General features: G+C 53.1%; 1 protein-coding gene across 2 annotated transcripts; it reads right to left on the bottom strand.

Annotated features, from left to right (window-relative positions):
* Nucleotides 1-9,137: 9,137 nt before the first annotated feature.
* DOK2 (docking protein 2) lies at nucleotides 9,138-13,711 on the bottom strand. 2 transcript variants are annotated; one of them, XM_030312467.1, is made up of 5 exons: nucleotides 13,472-13,711; nucleotides 12,212-12,493; nucleotides 11,874-11,961; nucleotides 10,781-10,965; nucleotides 9,138-10,281 (listed from the first exon to the last, which is right to left on the bottom strand). In XM_030312467.1, the coding sequence occupies exons 1-5, from the start codon at nucleotides 13,532-13,534 to the stop codon at nucleotides 9,661-9,663; spliced, it is 1,239 nt and encodes a 412-aa protein (XP_030168327.1). In that variant the 5' UTR covers nucleotides 13,535-13,711; the 3' UTR covers nucleotides 9,138-9,660. The 2 variants fall into 2 exon arrangements, with proteins under 2 accessions (XP_030168327.1, XP_030168328.1); XM_030312468.1 differs by lacking the exons at nucleotides 11,874-11,961; nucleotides 13,472-13,711 and having other exon boundaries at nucleotides 12,212-12,293.
* Nucleotides 13,712-15,213: the final 1,502 nt, after the last annotated feature.

Raw genomic sequence — 15,213 nt, 5'->3', positions numbered from 1 at the left:
GGGACTCTGGAAGATGATAATGATCTGTGATTGAAGATCACACAATTTCCACTCGCTTTCCCGTGATCTTATTTAAGCCACATGGCAACCCCATGAGGCTGGTGGATGTGACTAAGCCAACCTTACAGATGAGAAAACCAAGGCTCAGAGAAGTGAAGTGACTTGCCCAAGGTAGCACAAGAGCGAGTCCCAGGGCCAGTTCTCTTCCCACCCTGCCACACTGCCTCTCAGAAGTCTTCAAGTCACAAATGGGGGACTCTCCCATAGAGACTGAGTACTGCTCCAAGGCTGCCTCGCGTGGGTGTTCTGGGCATGCTGGGAAGGGCTGGGCTGTTTGCAAATAGCCACTTAGGAGCCTCATGACCTTGGGCAAGTCATCAAGTCTCAAGTCTGAACTTCAGTTTCCTCATCTGTAAAATACAGTAACACTCACTGTTCTGGAAAAAAGAAACAAACAAACAGAGGAGAATGTGGAATGCTTTGGATTCTAGGAAGCCCTGTGCCCAGGAGAGGGGCCATGGTCACCACAGCCCCAGCTGGCACCCACCCACCCAAGTGCTCGAGATGATATGATACATTATGACAAAGGGCCTCTGAGGCTGATTATGACTTCCACAAACAAAAGCTTTTATCTCCTCCTCATGACTCCCTTTGTGACAGGAACAAAGAGGACCAGACCCACGGCTGAGAGAAGCATGGAAGGAAGCTACATGGAGCAGAGAAGTAATCAGGTCAGGGATGATTTGAACTTGGAGAGAGACATTCCGGGTAGCTAAAAGAGGGTGCACCCAGGTGGCACCATGGGAGGGAGAAAAGGCAGCTGGATGGAGGGAGAGCTCTAAGACCACCTTCCAAGGAAGGTGATACAGGATTTTACAGCCCTTTGCAGGCAGTTGCTAATGAAGGACCCCCAGTCCACGAAAAGTGCCTCTCAGGTGTTCATGGCTAGCCCAGGTACTGGCTCCCTGTCTTCCAGCACTGATGCCACCTCCACCGAGGCCACCATGCGTATGTCTTCTACTCCTGCACTTGTGTGTCTGCTGGGCACCAGAAACTCCTAAGACACTAACTAGACCCTTGGATCTGTTGACAGTACTTGGCATCCTAGAGCAAAGCAAGGAAACTCTCCCTTTCCCTTTCCTGTCTCAACCCCAACTGCAGGAAATACCCAAAGGTACAGCCAGTGCTCCAAGGAAAAGAGGGGATACTGAAAGACAAGACCGAGAGATATATACCCAAGCACAGCTCCACTGTGGTCTATGTGAATGGCACCCCTAGACTTGTGCAGTGCACAGGCTGTGGCACCGTGCATGGTGGCCATGTAGATGTTATACAGTCCTCAAAACACCCCATCTCCTGAAAACTTGTGCTTTATTCCTTGGCCAAGCTTGTGCTCACCTGAGCCTTGATTATGAATGGTACCCTCTGGCATTGTTCATTGCCCAACCTGTACAACCATGCACAGAGATGCTGCAATGCTGTCTCCTTCCATTATGGTAAGTTCTCTTCCAGGAAGTTCTTCTGTCTCTCATTCTAGGGAACCCACCCTACCACTTCTCCAAACATGTCTGAGCCCCAGCAGTGGGCCCACTATATGTTTAAATTAAGATTTTGAACCCATATTGTCAAAGTCATTTCTGCTGACTTGCTGTCCTGGGCAATTTCCCTAAAACAAAGGACTATCGAGTTAATGGGAACTTTAAAGGTCTTCTAATCCAGCCCTATCATTTTGCAGATAAACAAGGCCCAGAGAGTGGAAAGTGACCTGCCTAGCATCCCATAGCCAGTTAGTGGCAGAGTAGGGATCAGGGCTCCTAGTTCAGTGTTCTGTCTAGTATCCCACATTGTCCCCCCTCATGAACATACAAGGTTAAGAGCACAGAGTTGCTGGACAAGCAGAGATGCCCCAAGCACAGAGCCCTCTGTATTGTTGCTGGCCTCACTGCCATCACGATCAAAGGAATCAAAAGGTTTTTTGTTTGCTTGCTTGCTTGCTTATTTTTTTAAGGAGGTAACTCTATTTTGTCTACTGGGGAGTAGGACCTTGTGCTGGGCCAGCCAAGCAAGAAAGAAGTACCAGGGGAACACAGGTTGTCTATCAGGACCTGACAAAGCCTGAAGGTCCAGATGCCAGCAGGCAGGTGGCCCAGCCTCTGCCTAAGGTTCGGGCTGGGCTTGGCTGGTCAGTTCTTTAGCTGGCACTGCAGACCCCAGACACTGGATGCCTGGCTCGGAATGCCAGTTCTTACTTCCTGCAGGCTCATCTCCAGCCTCCCAGGGGACCTGCTGAGTGCTCTATTACTCTACTCCATGCTCAACCAGGCCCAGATGAACCCACCTGGCTGCCTATGCTCCCCTGACCCCCTAAAGCCCTCCCCTAGCACCACCTCGAACACCCACACCCACTAGGTTCCCACTCCAACTCAGCCAACAGTCCTTGAGAACCAGGATTTTTCTCATTGGTTCTCAGGCATATTCCCAGGCTGGGACAAACCAGCCTCCCAAGCACCTGGTAGAACTGGAACCTGGCTTTGGCAACCACTCTGCTTTTCACAAACCACCACTTCTTGAGGCTTCTCCTTCCTTCGTGACCAGCAGAGTGCTCTCATCCCAATGGCTCTCCTTGAAGCTCCCTAAGGATCCCCCCTCCTCATCTTGCTGGAACCTCCTGTTCCTTGCCTGGTCACCATCTCTGTTTGCTCCTTCTTATGTCCCCACCCTCCCGTCCAGCCAGGTCCATCCCATCTACCTCTCCAGCCTCCATCTCCTCCCCTGCTTCCATCTCCAACCCTCCAATCCATGCTATCCTTGCTCATGGAGCAAGTCGTTCCTGTCTGCAGGTGGAAACAGGAACCGGGGATCCCAGAGCTGGCTGCTACCTGGCTGAGGAAAGCTGCTGCTGGGGATCAGGGTCCAGGATAACACAGGCAAGGAACTTGGAGGGGGGGGGTTGTTATTGGAGGAAAATAGAAGGAGAATAAGACCGCATAGCGTTCCTGTATGGATCAGTGAGGTAACCAGCAGAAAATGAACAGCCTTGGTCTAAGCTGCCCTTAATTAACCTGGGCCTCTGGCTCATACCCCTGGGCATTTGCTCAGGGACTTGTAGGGGTGACATTGGAGAAGAAAAACAGCTTTGCTCAGAGATAGTAGAGAAGCGGAACCAGGAATTCCTGCCACTATGTCCCTCCCCTATGCACCTAAAAGACTAGGTGGGTCTCCCTGTGGGTGTCACACGACTCAGCATCAGCAATCTGTTCCTTAGCATTAAGCACAACTATAAACAAATTCTAATAAAATGTAAATACCTCTGGGAGGGATAAAAAGTTAACTTGACCTCAGTTTCCTTAAGTGAAAGGCAAGGACTCAGGCGAGAAGGTTGCTAACGCTCCTTCTGGCTCAGATATTCTGTTCCTTGAAATGTCAGAGGAGAGGGGTTTCTCAGCTCCCAGGGCACTCAGAGGGCCCGGCTGTGGAAGAATGGGGCTGAGGTGCCAAGATGAGCACAGGGAGACAGGTGGGCATCAACAGAGGAAACCTGCCAGTTCACTATTCTAGTCAGGGTTTCTGCAGGGTTTCTAGCAGGGTTCCTGCTAAAAAGCACGGCCTGAGCCCAGGGCGCTATCTGTGCCCCCTGCATCTGTACACCTGGCTACAGTCTTTCTAGGAAGCATCAGAGATGCAGCACCCACCAACCCCTTACTCTAGACCGAGTCGAACCATTCTCACCTTCAGCCCTTCCTTCCTGCCTCCAGCAGTAGGGGCCTGAGTCTCTCACCCAACTGTACTTTGCATTTTATTTATTTTTTTAAGTTTATTTATTTTATGAGAGGGAGAGTGCACACACGTGCGAGTAGAGGGGGGCACATGGAAAGAGAGAGAGAGGGAGAGAGAGAGAGAGAGAGAGAGAGAGAGAGAGAGAGAGAGAGAATGAATCTCAGGCATGCTCCGCACTGTCAGTGCTAACTCAGGAATCATGAGATCTTGACCTGAGCCACCCAGGCACCCCTTCACTTTGCATCTTAAAAGAGGCCTGCTAGGAGAGGAAGGGGGGACCCAAAAGGCTAGTGATGAGATATTCCTGAAGTCAGTCGGGGAAAATATTTCTTGGTGGGGAGTCCCACAGTTCCACAAATCATTCACACTGGAGACCCCTGTATCCTCCCAAGTAAAATGGGCTTCATTCTTTCCATCAAGAAATAGTTATCTGTGCCTACTTTATTGCCAGGCTTCGCCATAGGTACTGGGGGTACAATACATTACATAAAGAATGAATCTGCCCTTTGGACATCTGCAGCCCAGTATGAAAGATGACAAACTCCTTCAGAGTCTCTGTCCTTTCTGCCACGTTGTCCTCAGCCTCCCCCTCCCAGAGCCCCTCTGGTGGCTGCCGGGCAGCAGCCCTACAACTGTGTTTTGATCACACCAGTCGGCAGGCCATGCCAGCCAGGCCACCAGGTGCCCCTACCCAGCAAGGAGTCTGCCCCTGTCCCAGCTGCCAGGCCACGAGTGGGTGCAGGGCTCAGATGAAAGGGGGAGACATCCTTGCAGCTTCTGCCCTCCAGCTGTGCCTCAAGCCAGAGATTTCTAGTCTATGAAGCAGCTCCCTTCCAAGCTCTCCCATTTCTGGGCATCATAGGACCAGCAAGTGCTGCTCTGCCCATGTGGGCCAAGTCCCCCCAGGAGGAGCCACCTACCCTGGGCAGAAAGGTCCTGAAAGACCTTGACATTGTTCCCCTCCCCTCTCCTTGAATATTCTTCCTTCCTATCAGAGTCCTAGCTCTCCTCCCCAACCAGGTCCTCCCTCATCCACAAAGCCCAGGTTCATTCCCCCAGAGATAGGGGGCTCTGCTTCTCTGTGCTTCTGTTACCTTGCGTATGAAATGGGCACATTTTACCCGACCGGCCTTGCCGTGCCATTGGAAGTAAAATGAGATTGTGGATAACACGGGAGCTCTGTGTGTGTCAGGCGCTGCTCTAGGAGCTCTGTGTCTGTCCCCTCACTTAGTCTTCACAACAAACCTCTGAGAAACATATTATTATATCTCCATTTTACAGATGCGCACACAGGTGGTCAGAGCAGATGCCCAAAGACACATAGCTAGCAAGCAGCAGAGCCAGAATTTGAATGCAGGGAGTCAGGCTGCAGTCTGCGTGCCTAACCAACTACCCCAAACTGCCCCCAAAGTAGTTTGTAAATGCTGTGCAAACTCAAGAACATTATTATTATCCCAATGGCTGTCGCCCCTTCAGGCACACCTTCACACCAACCTCCCCCGCTCTCTCTGAAAGCAGAAGGCTGACCCTGTCCCAGGGTGCAGGTCCCAGAATTACTTAACTCAGCTCTGGGACACCAGCTCCCGACCAGATCCCTCAGAACCTGCTGCTCCACCACCCGCAACCCCTCCCGAACTCACCAGCTACCTGTGTCTCGCCCAGGGATCCAGGAGCTGGTGTCAAGAAGAGGGCTGCAGAGGTAAGAGAGAGGCAGGGAAGAGAGAGACATGGCTGGCCAGGGCAGGGAGATGGATGGGCCCTGTTCTGTGCTGGCCAGCATTGGATTGGCCTGGGAGCCGAGGATCGGAGCAGGGCAGTGATGTGCAGCTGCTGGCCAGGGGAAGCCAGCCTGATGCCTAATCAGATCAGATGCCCCTGCCCAGAACCCCCCTCCATTCCTCTACCTCCCTCTTTCAGCTCACTTACCTCCTCCCTTGCTTCTCAGCCCTGCCCTCCCTGAGGTCTCCAGCTGTCCCAGCTGATTTTATAAATGGCCTTTGCAGAAGGTGGGCACCTTGGCTAATTGAATCAGTGCCTAGGAGGCAGGAGGCAGGAGGCTGGTTAGCATCACGGCTGAAAGGTGGTGGCAGCAACAGCTTGAGTATAGCCATTAGGGAGGAATCTGAGCGAGCAGAGAGGCCCAGGCAATCTGGACCTTGGTATATTCTGAAGCTGCAAGGTGGGAACTCACCAGGGGCCCTGGATACCCCCACCATGAGCCTGAGAGCAGGCTTACAGTGTAGACCACAGACACACACACAGACACACACACACACACACACACACACACACACACCACTCATGCTCTCAAAAAAAGAGAATACAAAGGGAGGCAAGAGAGAGAAGAAAAGAAACAGGAAGAATTATATACTATGCTTGTGTGGGTACATGCACAGTTATATGAATCTGTGTACACATCTCTATGCTGGGCACCACTCATGATGCCATTCTCATCTGCCCTGATGTTACCTCTGCATAATGATGAGCAAATATAAGCAGTTTCTAAGTGTCCTGGTCACAGCAGAGCATCTCCTGGTATCATAACGGCAGCCAGGTAGCAGACCCTGGAGCCAAGAGAACCTTTCTTATAGAACTGTCACTTGGTCTTACATGGCCCTGTCCCCTGGAGACCAGTCTGTTTCCTCACCTATGAATTTGCCTCTGACAGCCAGGCTGGCATAGAAACACTTCAAGGAGGGCTTTACCTCTGTGCTTCTATTGAGATGGATTCCTAAGGCTCACCTGGCCATTAATCCCCTTATTAACCATCTCCTGCATAACTATTCTGTGCGTGGGCTCTGCAAGGGGGGGGATGAGTCTGTCATTCCCCCCAGCCTCCAGCTCTAGGTGGGGCCAGTATGTGGTGTGGACTAAGGGATGATGCACATGTCACAGGCGACAGTACGGTTGAGGCTGGCTGAGCTGTCATTGACACAGTTCTCTGTAGGAGGACCCACCCACCTGGTCATGCCTTCTGAGAGGGACGCAGATAGCATGGTCTTTGTCCTTAACAACTGCCTCAAGGACTTTCATTACCCCTGCCAACTTCCCCAAATGCTCCACTTGCCCCGCCCTCCCAGCCCTCACACCTCCTTTCCCTAGGGCCCCAATCTACCACTTCCCTTTCGAGCAAAGCTAGCATCAGAACAAAACTCACAAGTCCCTGGATCTCCAAGGAGAGGAAAGAGGCGGGAGGGGGCAATTTTCAGCTTAGGGTCCCACACTTCTAGGAGGCATGGTCCACAGGGCTCCAGGTGGGATTTGAGCATCTGAAGGGGCAAGCTCCGACATGACAATTCCTCAAGCTATCCTCCAATCTTCTGGGTAGCAAACATGTAAGTTCCCTCCTTCGGGACCAAGCCCCCACACCTGGCAGCAGCTAAGCCCCCCAGTGGCCTTTTCCACAGGGTAACACTGCCCCCTGGTGGGCTGAGCTGGGACGTCCACCTCAAGGGCTACCTGAAGCAAATTACAAATATGGCATCCTTGCCTAAGGGCCCCCCAACTCCTGCCCCTGGCCTGGAGAGGGGTGCGACCGAATCCCTTAAAGGCCTTAAGCATTCCTGCCTGCCTCAAATTTATTCTGAGGCTGGTATTGGATGGTGGCAATAGGGACAGCCCTTTGGCACAGACAAAAGAGGCAGGGCTCCAGGAAGCCCACCTGCCACTCTGTCTCTAGCTTGCTCACCCACTGGCTCAACTTCCTTTAACAAGGGGCAAAGGCATGGTTTGAGATAAAACTTAGATCACAATGCGGGGGCGCCTGGGTGGCGCAGTCGGTTAAGCGTCCGACTTCAGCCAGGTCACGATCTCGCGGTCCGTGAGTTCGAGCCCCGCATCAGGCTCTGGGCTGATGGCTCAGAGCCTGGAGCCTGTTTCTGATTCTGTGTCTCCCTCTCTCTCTGCCCCTACCCCGTTCATGCTCTGTCTCTCTCTGTCCCAAAAATAAATAAATTAAAAAAAAAAAAAAAAACTTAGATCACAATGCAACTGAGAAGCTCTATCTCATTTCCCTCCTGAGCCTTGGAGCTCCCTTCCAACTGCTTTCAGGACTCTTCTAGCTGGGTGCAGTAAAGCCATCTTAACCTCTACGTGTCAGAAATGAAGCTCGCCTTCTTCCCCAAATCTGAATCTTTCCAGAAACTCTATTTCTCTGAGTTCCATACCCAATATGACTCCAAGGTCTGTAGGCCCTTGGATCTTTTGAATCCAATCTTTTCTGAATTTCTCCTTCCAACTCAGCCCCAAACCATCCTATCCCCAATCCATTTCCCACAGGGCTGGTGGGGTTATTGCCCTAATGCACAGCTCTTATGGGACTCTCTGCTCAAAAGTCTTGTCGTTCCCCCTCCCTCTGTCACCCCACACACACACACACACACACACAACATGGTTGGAACCTGCCCTCCCAGCTAGATGACCACATGTTCCCTATACTCTGAATGTGGAATTCTTTTCTGAGCACATCCATACCTTCCCCCACACTTTCACTCATGCTCATTGATCTACCCACGATGCTCTACACACACTCCTTAATCTTCATCAAATTCCACCTTTGAAGATCCACATTCCAGATGAAATCTTTCTTTAGATGTCTCCAGTGAACAGCTGTCCTCTCTGGCCCCCAGGACTCTGATTCACCTCTTGCAGCACTAATGTAATGCAATGTCTTGTAACAGACATCTGTGCTTTTGTCTCAGCCTGCTCTGGGATGTCGGCATCCTGAGGCCAGGGCAGTCTAGAGCCTTGCAATGCTCTATAACATTGGCTGAACTGGCTGGTAGCAGAAATGTATTGACATGACATGACATGATATAGACATGGACCAAAAGCAGGTGTTGATGGGGGGGGGGGTGAGGGCACAGGGCATAGAAGCTGACCTGTAGAGAAGTGATAGACCTGATACTGAGGGTCTATGGAAAATTACAGAGCAGGAAGCCTTCTCAGAATGCTACATGGTGAACAAAGAAGGCAAGTCTTAGGAAGGCAAGGGATCAATCCAAGGCCACACAGCTGGTTAGTCCCACTTGTAGTGCATAAGAAGTTCAGTAAGTGCCTACTCTTCCCATCCTCCAGTCCAGCTCTTCACACATACATTCTGCTTCCCCACTACTTTCCTGGTGTTGACTCGAAGCTGGCAAAGGGTTAGAGATGCTTGAACCTCTTTCCCAAAGTGCCCTGACTTTCACAGACCACCCCCCACACACACACTCTGTGGACAGATGCTTGGGACCCAGTTTAGGCCCAGAGAAGATCTTGCTGCTAGGACAGAAGGTGTCCATGGTGGTCAACTGAAGCATATGTCCCCAAGAGGGCTGTGGCTCTCCCAACCCCATCCCACAGCACTTATGCCACACAGAAATATTCCAGATGTGTTTAATGCCACAGAGAAGCCTAAAACCTACATAAAGCTGCAGCCATCATCCCAGTGCCTGGAGCCGGGGTGGTCCCCTGAAGGGAGGTCAGCAGGGAAGATGCCTGTATAAGGCAAGAAACCAGGGCAATTTGCTGACATCCTTTTGTCCTCTGCCCTAAATGCCCAAGCTTCCTTTAGGAAAGACAGAAGAGGAAGTGGAAAAGGGGTAGGAGGAGGGTGTGTCTCTTTAGGGCCCCCTTCCTGCTTTGGGAGGATGACTCACACAGCAGGCCCTGGGAGGGACAATTCCTCAGACCAGACTAGGGCAGGCCAAGGCAAGTGTTCCGGAAGGAGCAGAGGGAAGTTCCTGGAGTGCAGTGGCCAGGAGAAGTAACCTGAAGAAACTAGAAGGGAGGCCTGTGGTCGTCCTCCCACTCCTTCACACTGGCCTCTGACTGGTGCCCCAGCGAGCACAGGATAGTTTCAGCACCGGCATTCGATAAGGTCAACATCTCCTCTGCCCCCCATCACTTAGCGCCTTTCTTAAGTACAACATTGTCATACTCTGTTCCCTGTGGCCAGCCAGACACAGAAAAGTCCTGCCCTGCTGGGTAGACGTGCTGGAGGCTGCTGGTGTCCCTGTGAGCTGAGGCCTGCCTCCTCCAGGCTTCACCCTGGGGCTCCTGTGGGCTGTCATACAGGGATAGGGCAGCCACTCCCTCGGGCTCATCGTATATGTGGTCGGGCTGTGGGGCCGGGTGCTCCTCAATGCTGTCATACAGAGGGTCCACTGGGGACTGGGGAGGAACCGCCAGGATACCCCTGAAGCTTTTCCCCAGGTTACGAGCTACTGCATCGAAGGGCACTGCATATTCCCCCTCTGGGCCCCGCGGCCGGGTGGTGGGGACTGGAGTGGTCGGTGACGGAGGTGGCAGTGAGTCGTGGGGCCGGGAGTAGGGGCTTTCTGGCCGGGGCAGCACCGCAGGGACTGTGGCTGGCTGGGTTTGGGGCCCAGGAGGGGCACTGTTCTTCTGGGCAGAGATGGCCTCTTCCAGAGCCAAGAAGATCTCATTGCCTTGCCGAGTTTCAAACTCAAAATTGCCCTCTCCAGAGACACAACGGCGGCCTGCCTCAAAGGAAAAGGTTACCTGGGTGGAAGGGAAAGGGAGGTTATTGGCCAGTCCACACAGTAGAGTCCCTTCTCCCAGACCCAGCTCCCAACCACAAACCTGTCACTTCAGACTTCCTTCCACAAGAACCATGAGAGCTTCTCCCCAAGTTGTTAAGGAAAAAACCCAGAGGGGGGTGAACCATCCCTCTGGGTTTTTTCCTTAACAAGCAAAGCCCTCTCTCCTGTCCCTTCCTTCTCCCTGCCATCCATTCAAGTGTGGAGGTTGGTATATATTCATTCTCAATAACACCAGCCCCTGTTTACTCCTCTGACCTCCCTACCTCTTCCTGTTCTCTGGTTCTTCTAGTCCCCACCCACTCCCCCTTCCCTCTCCTTCCCCTGGCTCTCTCTCCACTGGCTGTTTTCTTCTGCTGGTTTTTATCTGTCTTCCCTTCCTCCTCCCATGCTCTCTTCCTTCGAGGGCCCCTTTGTCCTCTCCCTGACAATCTCCTCTCTCACAGGCAGCCCCTGCTCACCTTGTCCCGACCAAAGCGCCTCAGGAACCTGTAAGGCCACTCATACAATTTGGTGCCCAGCTCAGGGCCACCCCACAGCTCCAGTGCACTCTCTCCAGCCCGCAGGGTATAGGATCCCCGGAGCCGGCACCTCTCGCTGGCTTCTGTGGGTCTCATGGTCACAGAGAACTCCTTGCGGGGGGCCGCTGTGAGGGGCAGAGAGGGGAGGTGGATCAGGCAGTTCATGGGAAACAGATGGCCTGCCTCAACTCTGCTCTAAATAAGCATGCCAGAAGCCTCCAGAAAACACATTATCCACGCGCCTCCTGACCCTGCAGCCTGCATCTTGGAGGCTGAGCTGCCCTGTGACAGGTCATGTTCCCCAAAATGCAGGTACCTCCACCTCCTACCCTAGTCAGCATCGTGCCCTGGCCACATGCACCCCAACCTTGTGCCCACATCCTTCCTGTCCCTGTTGCCAGAGTCACAGCCTTGTCTTCCCCATCTAATCTCCTGCCCTTACCCAGCCTCCTCCCCAAGTCCTGCTATCACAGCTGCAGGTGCAGCCGACCTTACCCTCCCAGCCTGCAGCCAACCCACCCACTGCTGACGCCATCCAGTGCCCTCTGTGAGGTGGAGCTTGAATGTCACCCTGTGCCCATCTGCTCCCCGCACACGCCCAAGTCAGTGGGCTAGACACATCACAAAAAGGGACTGCTTCGTCAGCAGAAAGTTACACTGCCACAGGATACTTTAAATCCATTAAACTAAAACCTTCTCAGACACTCTCTCAGGTCCCCAGGACAGAGAGTTCAAAAGCAGCACCTTCACTGGATCCTCCAGCCTTGCCCTCTCCCACCATCAGGGCCTGGGCAAGAGGGAATGAGCCACAGGGGGATGGGGAGGGGGTGGGGGAGGCCTGACGCTGGAGGCAGTCCAGGCTCCCCCACCTCAGGCCACTCCCGGAAACGATGCAGAGAAGCTGATAAGGGGACTGGCCGGGGTTGGGGGCAACCACAGGGCAGGAAGACTCAGAGGCGGCCAGCCGCCGGCCCACAGCTCCTCCCCACCACACCCTGGGGAGGGCGCCCCAGGAGGGGAGGCAGCCCCTCACCTGCAGTCGTGCTGCTGTACAGTTCATTCTCCTCCATGCAAGGCCAGCTGCCCTTCCTCGTCGGCCCCAGCAGCTCCTTCCTCTGGCCCTGAGGAGGAGGCCAAGGTCTCACCACTGTCACCAATGCCAAGCCCCACCTGTGGCCCAGGACTTCCTCCAGAGCACACTCAGCCTGCTGTCCCTGTCTGCATTCTGGATTGCCCCCCCCCCCCGACCCCGCCAGGAACCACCCCCAACATCCTGACCTTGGCTCTTAGAACACCTGCCCACAGCAAGTACCGAGTGCCCCCACTCCCACCTGCATGCCCCTGCCTTTTCTGCATCACTGGATGACTCACAGGGAAGGCCAAGAGGCAGATGGCCTGCATCCAGTCACTGCGCTCCGCAGCGGGGGCTGCCAGCAGGTATAGGCGTTCCTTGGTCTCCAGGAAGAAGGCGCTGGTGTCCCGGGGGCTGCTGGCCTCCCCGCCGGCCTCAGCCACCCGTAGGCAGTCACTGAGGCGGATCACCCTCCTGGCGGCCTCTCCCCGGCGTGGCTTCTCAGGGCCCTCCTGGAGCTCCAACCGGGCCAAGGCGCAGCCTGACTCTCCATACAGCATAGCCCCAAACCGGCGCCATTTCTGAACCCAGACGCATGGCAGGTGAGGTGCGGGGAGGGAGCCACCCAGAGATGGAGAGATGGTGATCAATGGGGAGACGAGGAACCAAGGGAGAGGGCGTGGGGCAGCACTCGGGTCAGAGAGAGAGGTGAAGATCACAATAGATCCAAGGAGTCAGAGGGGATAACAGGAGCCTTAGGAATTAGCAAGCATTGGAGACCCGCCCCACACAGCCGAGAAAGAGGCCTGCAGTGACAGCGAGTGGAAAAGCAGAGGCAGAAGGGAGCCCCGTGGGGACAGACTGCAAGGCAGGCCCAACCAAGATCCGAGTCGAGAGGCAAAACGCCTGTGAGTCCCTGAAGCCCAGAGGAGAGATGAGAGGGTGGCATGAGGGCCGAGACCAGAGCTCATCATTCTCTCTGTGTGAGGCCCCACAGAAAACCCTGTGCCAGGAACTTCAGTCAACCCTATGGAACCTTCCTGCTTCACCCCTTGACAGGTTGGGTCATGAGAGAGACAGAGAAGCCCTTGTGCAGGTCAGCCGAGGGACAGAGGACTTCCTCATTCGAGGAGGCCAAGGAAGGAAAAGGAGGCTGGCCACAGAGACCCCAGCTCAAGCTTGACACCAGCCAAACTCATCCCACTGGGGCAGGAAAGGGAGAAGGAACTTCCACAGCAATGTCAAATTATCCCCCCACCTTGCCCTCCATTCCCTCCCAAAGCATCCCCATGTTACCACAGAGCCTCAGAGGCAAGAAATGGAGCCAGAGCCCTCATGTACCCTCCTCCCCACTGGCGAACAGCCATTTGCAAAGAACTCAGCTTGGGGCCTGTTTGGGGAAGCCAGTGGCTGCTAAGGGTCTAACGTGGGGAGTGGCACAGTCCCCACCTTCCCATACAGGTTTTGGAACGTTCAGGGGCTCCCTCTCATCCCCGGGAATTTCTAGCAGCAACCCCCCCCAGCCCCTCTACCCAGTCCCAGCCCAGCCTTGCCCTTACCTTTCCAAAAGTCTGCTGCTGTAGAAGATACAGGGGGCCCTGCTTCACTGCCACTTCTTCCATCCTCTCACCATGACGGTGCCCCAGCACTTCAGTTCTCTCCTTCCACGCCCGCCCTCTTTCCCTCCTCCCTGCCGTGGGTTCCCCCTAGTTCATTTCCTCTCTGCCTAGAGTTTTCTGCAATGTTCTTGTCTGCTCGATGATGACAAACCCAAACCAATAGGCCCTGTGGTTTCTTGCTGTGTGTGTGTGTGTGTGTGTGTGTGTGTGTGTGTGTGTTTGCCGAGTGAGTTTCATGCACAAGCTTCCTGCATTTTCATTGAGTAAGATCATTTCCAAAAAGCCAATTTCCAGCTTTTCAGCCAGCAACAACTCAGGTACAGAAGCTGGCCGGGGAGTCAAACCAAACAAGGAAGGGCTGACCTATAGCAACAAAGAGACCCAGAACCAAGTTCAACAGTAAAACCAGTAGCAAAAGGCCCTCACACACAAGCTGGATGTTCAGCATGACATAGCTGGAAGAGAACTTAGAAATCAACCAGGCTAAGTCCCTAATTTAAAAATGACTGGATGGAGGCTCAGGAAGATCTGAGGAAGGTGTTCAAGGCCACCAACCGGAACCCAGGTCTCTCAGCTCAGTAAGAAAGAGCTTAGCCACACATACACCCACCCAGCACACAGGACACATCAGACAGATCTCACCACTTTCACACACAGCTGCAACTGTGTTTCACTCTGAGGGGAGCACTCCCTGCCCCAGTCAACACCACACACTTACAACACCTTCTTGGGATTCTAGAAACATGAACATCCCCACCCTGAAGCATGCTATGTTCCCAGAGCCCATCCAACTGGTTGGAGTTCACCTTCTTTCCAGCCTTTGTGAGCATTATAAAGGCACTAGAGTTTCATCTGGAGATTATCTGATTGTGTTTTTAAGTTACAATAGCAATCTCTTATATTTAAAAAAAAAAAAAAAAAAAAAGCTTTATAGTTGCCAAAACAAAAATGCTCCTTAGTTACTAAAGCTTCCAGGCATACAATGGTCACCAACCATAATATCTACCCCCTGGAAAAGGGAATGCAGGTATGAACCCACCTGTTTGATACTCTTCTGAATTCACAGGACTGGTGGGGACAGGAGAAAGTACCAGGGCTCCTGATTTTTATTCTGATGGTCTTTTTATTGCTGGCACCTAAAATGGAATCCAGACTCCATGCAAGAAGATACACTGCTTTGGGGAAATCTAAGGTTCCCAGAGAATATTTAACTTAGAACCAGATGGTTTAGAGAAGCAATCTGATGGGGCATGGTGCAGAAATGTTGGGGAACCAGAGAATTAGACCAGCACTCTTGGGGTAACCCCATAATGGGCGCTTATATAATTGGGCCATTTTCTCTACCACAGGGGTTTGTTTGCCTTGGGAAGGAGAACAGAGCAATGCACTGCTTAGGCCATCTGCTGTAAATGCCGCGCGCTTTTCCAAAACAGCTTTGAAAGATGAATGTTATGAGCTCTGGGAGGAGAGGGCTGAGTCACGTAAAGCTCACGGCACTCAGCCCTGTTGCCTGGATTTGAACAGGTTGATCCAGAGATCAAGGGAAAACCAAGGATGCTGGTGTATGAAAAGCTCCTTGGGAAGTGGTTAGGAGTATGGAAATGGGGCAGGGTCTACTCCATCTCTCCAGTCCCTAAGGAAAGGCAGTGTTTCCTAGGAGCCATTTGGTCTTTGGCCATCAG

The sequence above is a fragment of the Lynx canadensis genome, chromosome B1, assembly GCF_007474595.2.
Source record: "Lynx canadensis isolate LIC74 chromosome B1, mLynCan4.pri.v2, whole genome shotgun sequence".
Classification (NCBI taxonomy): Eukaryota; Metazoa; Chordata; class Mammalia; order Carnivora; family Felidae; genus Lynx; species Lynx canadensis.
Note: the sequence above shows the minus strand (reverse complement) of the source record. Positions and strands in the feature narration are given on the sequence as shown.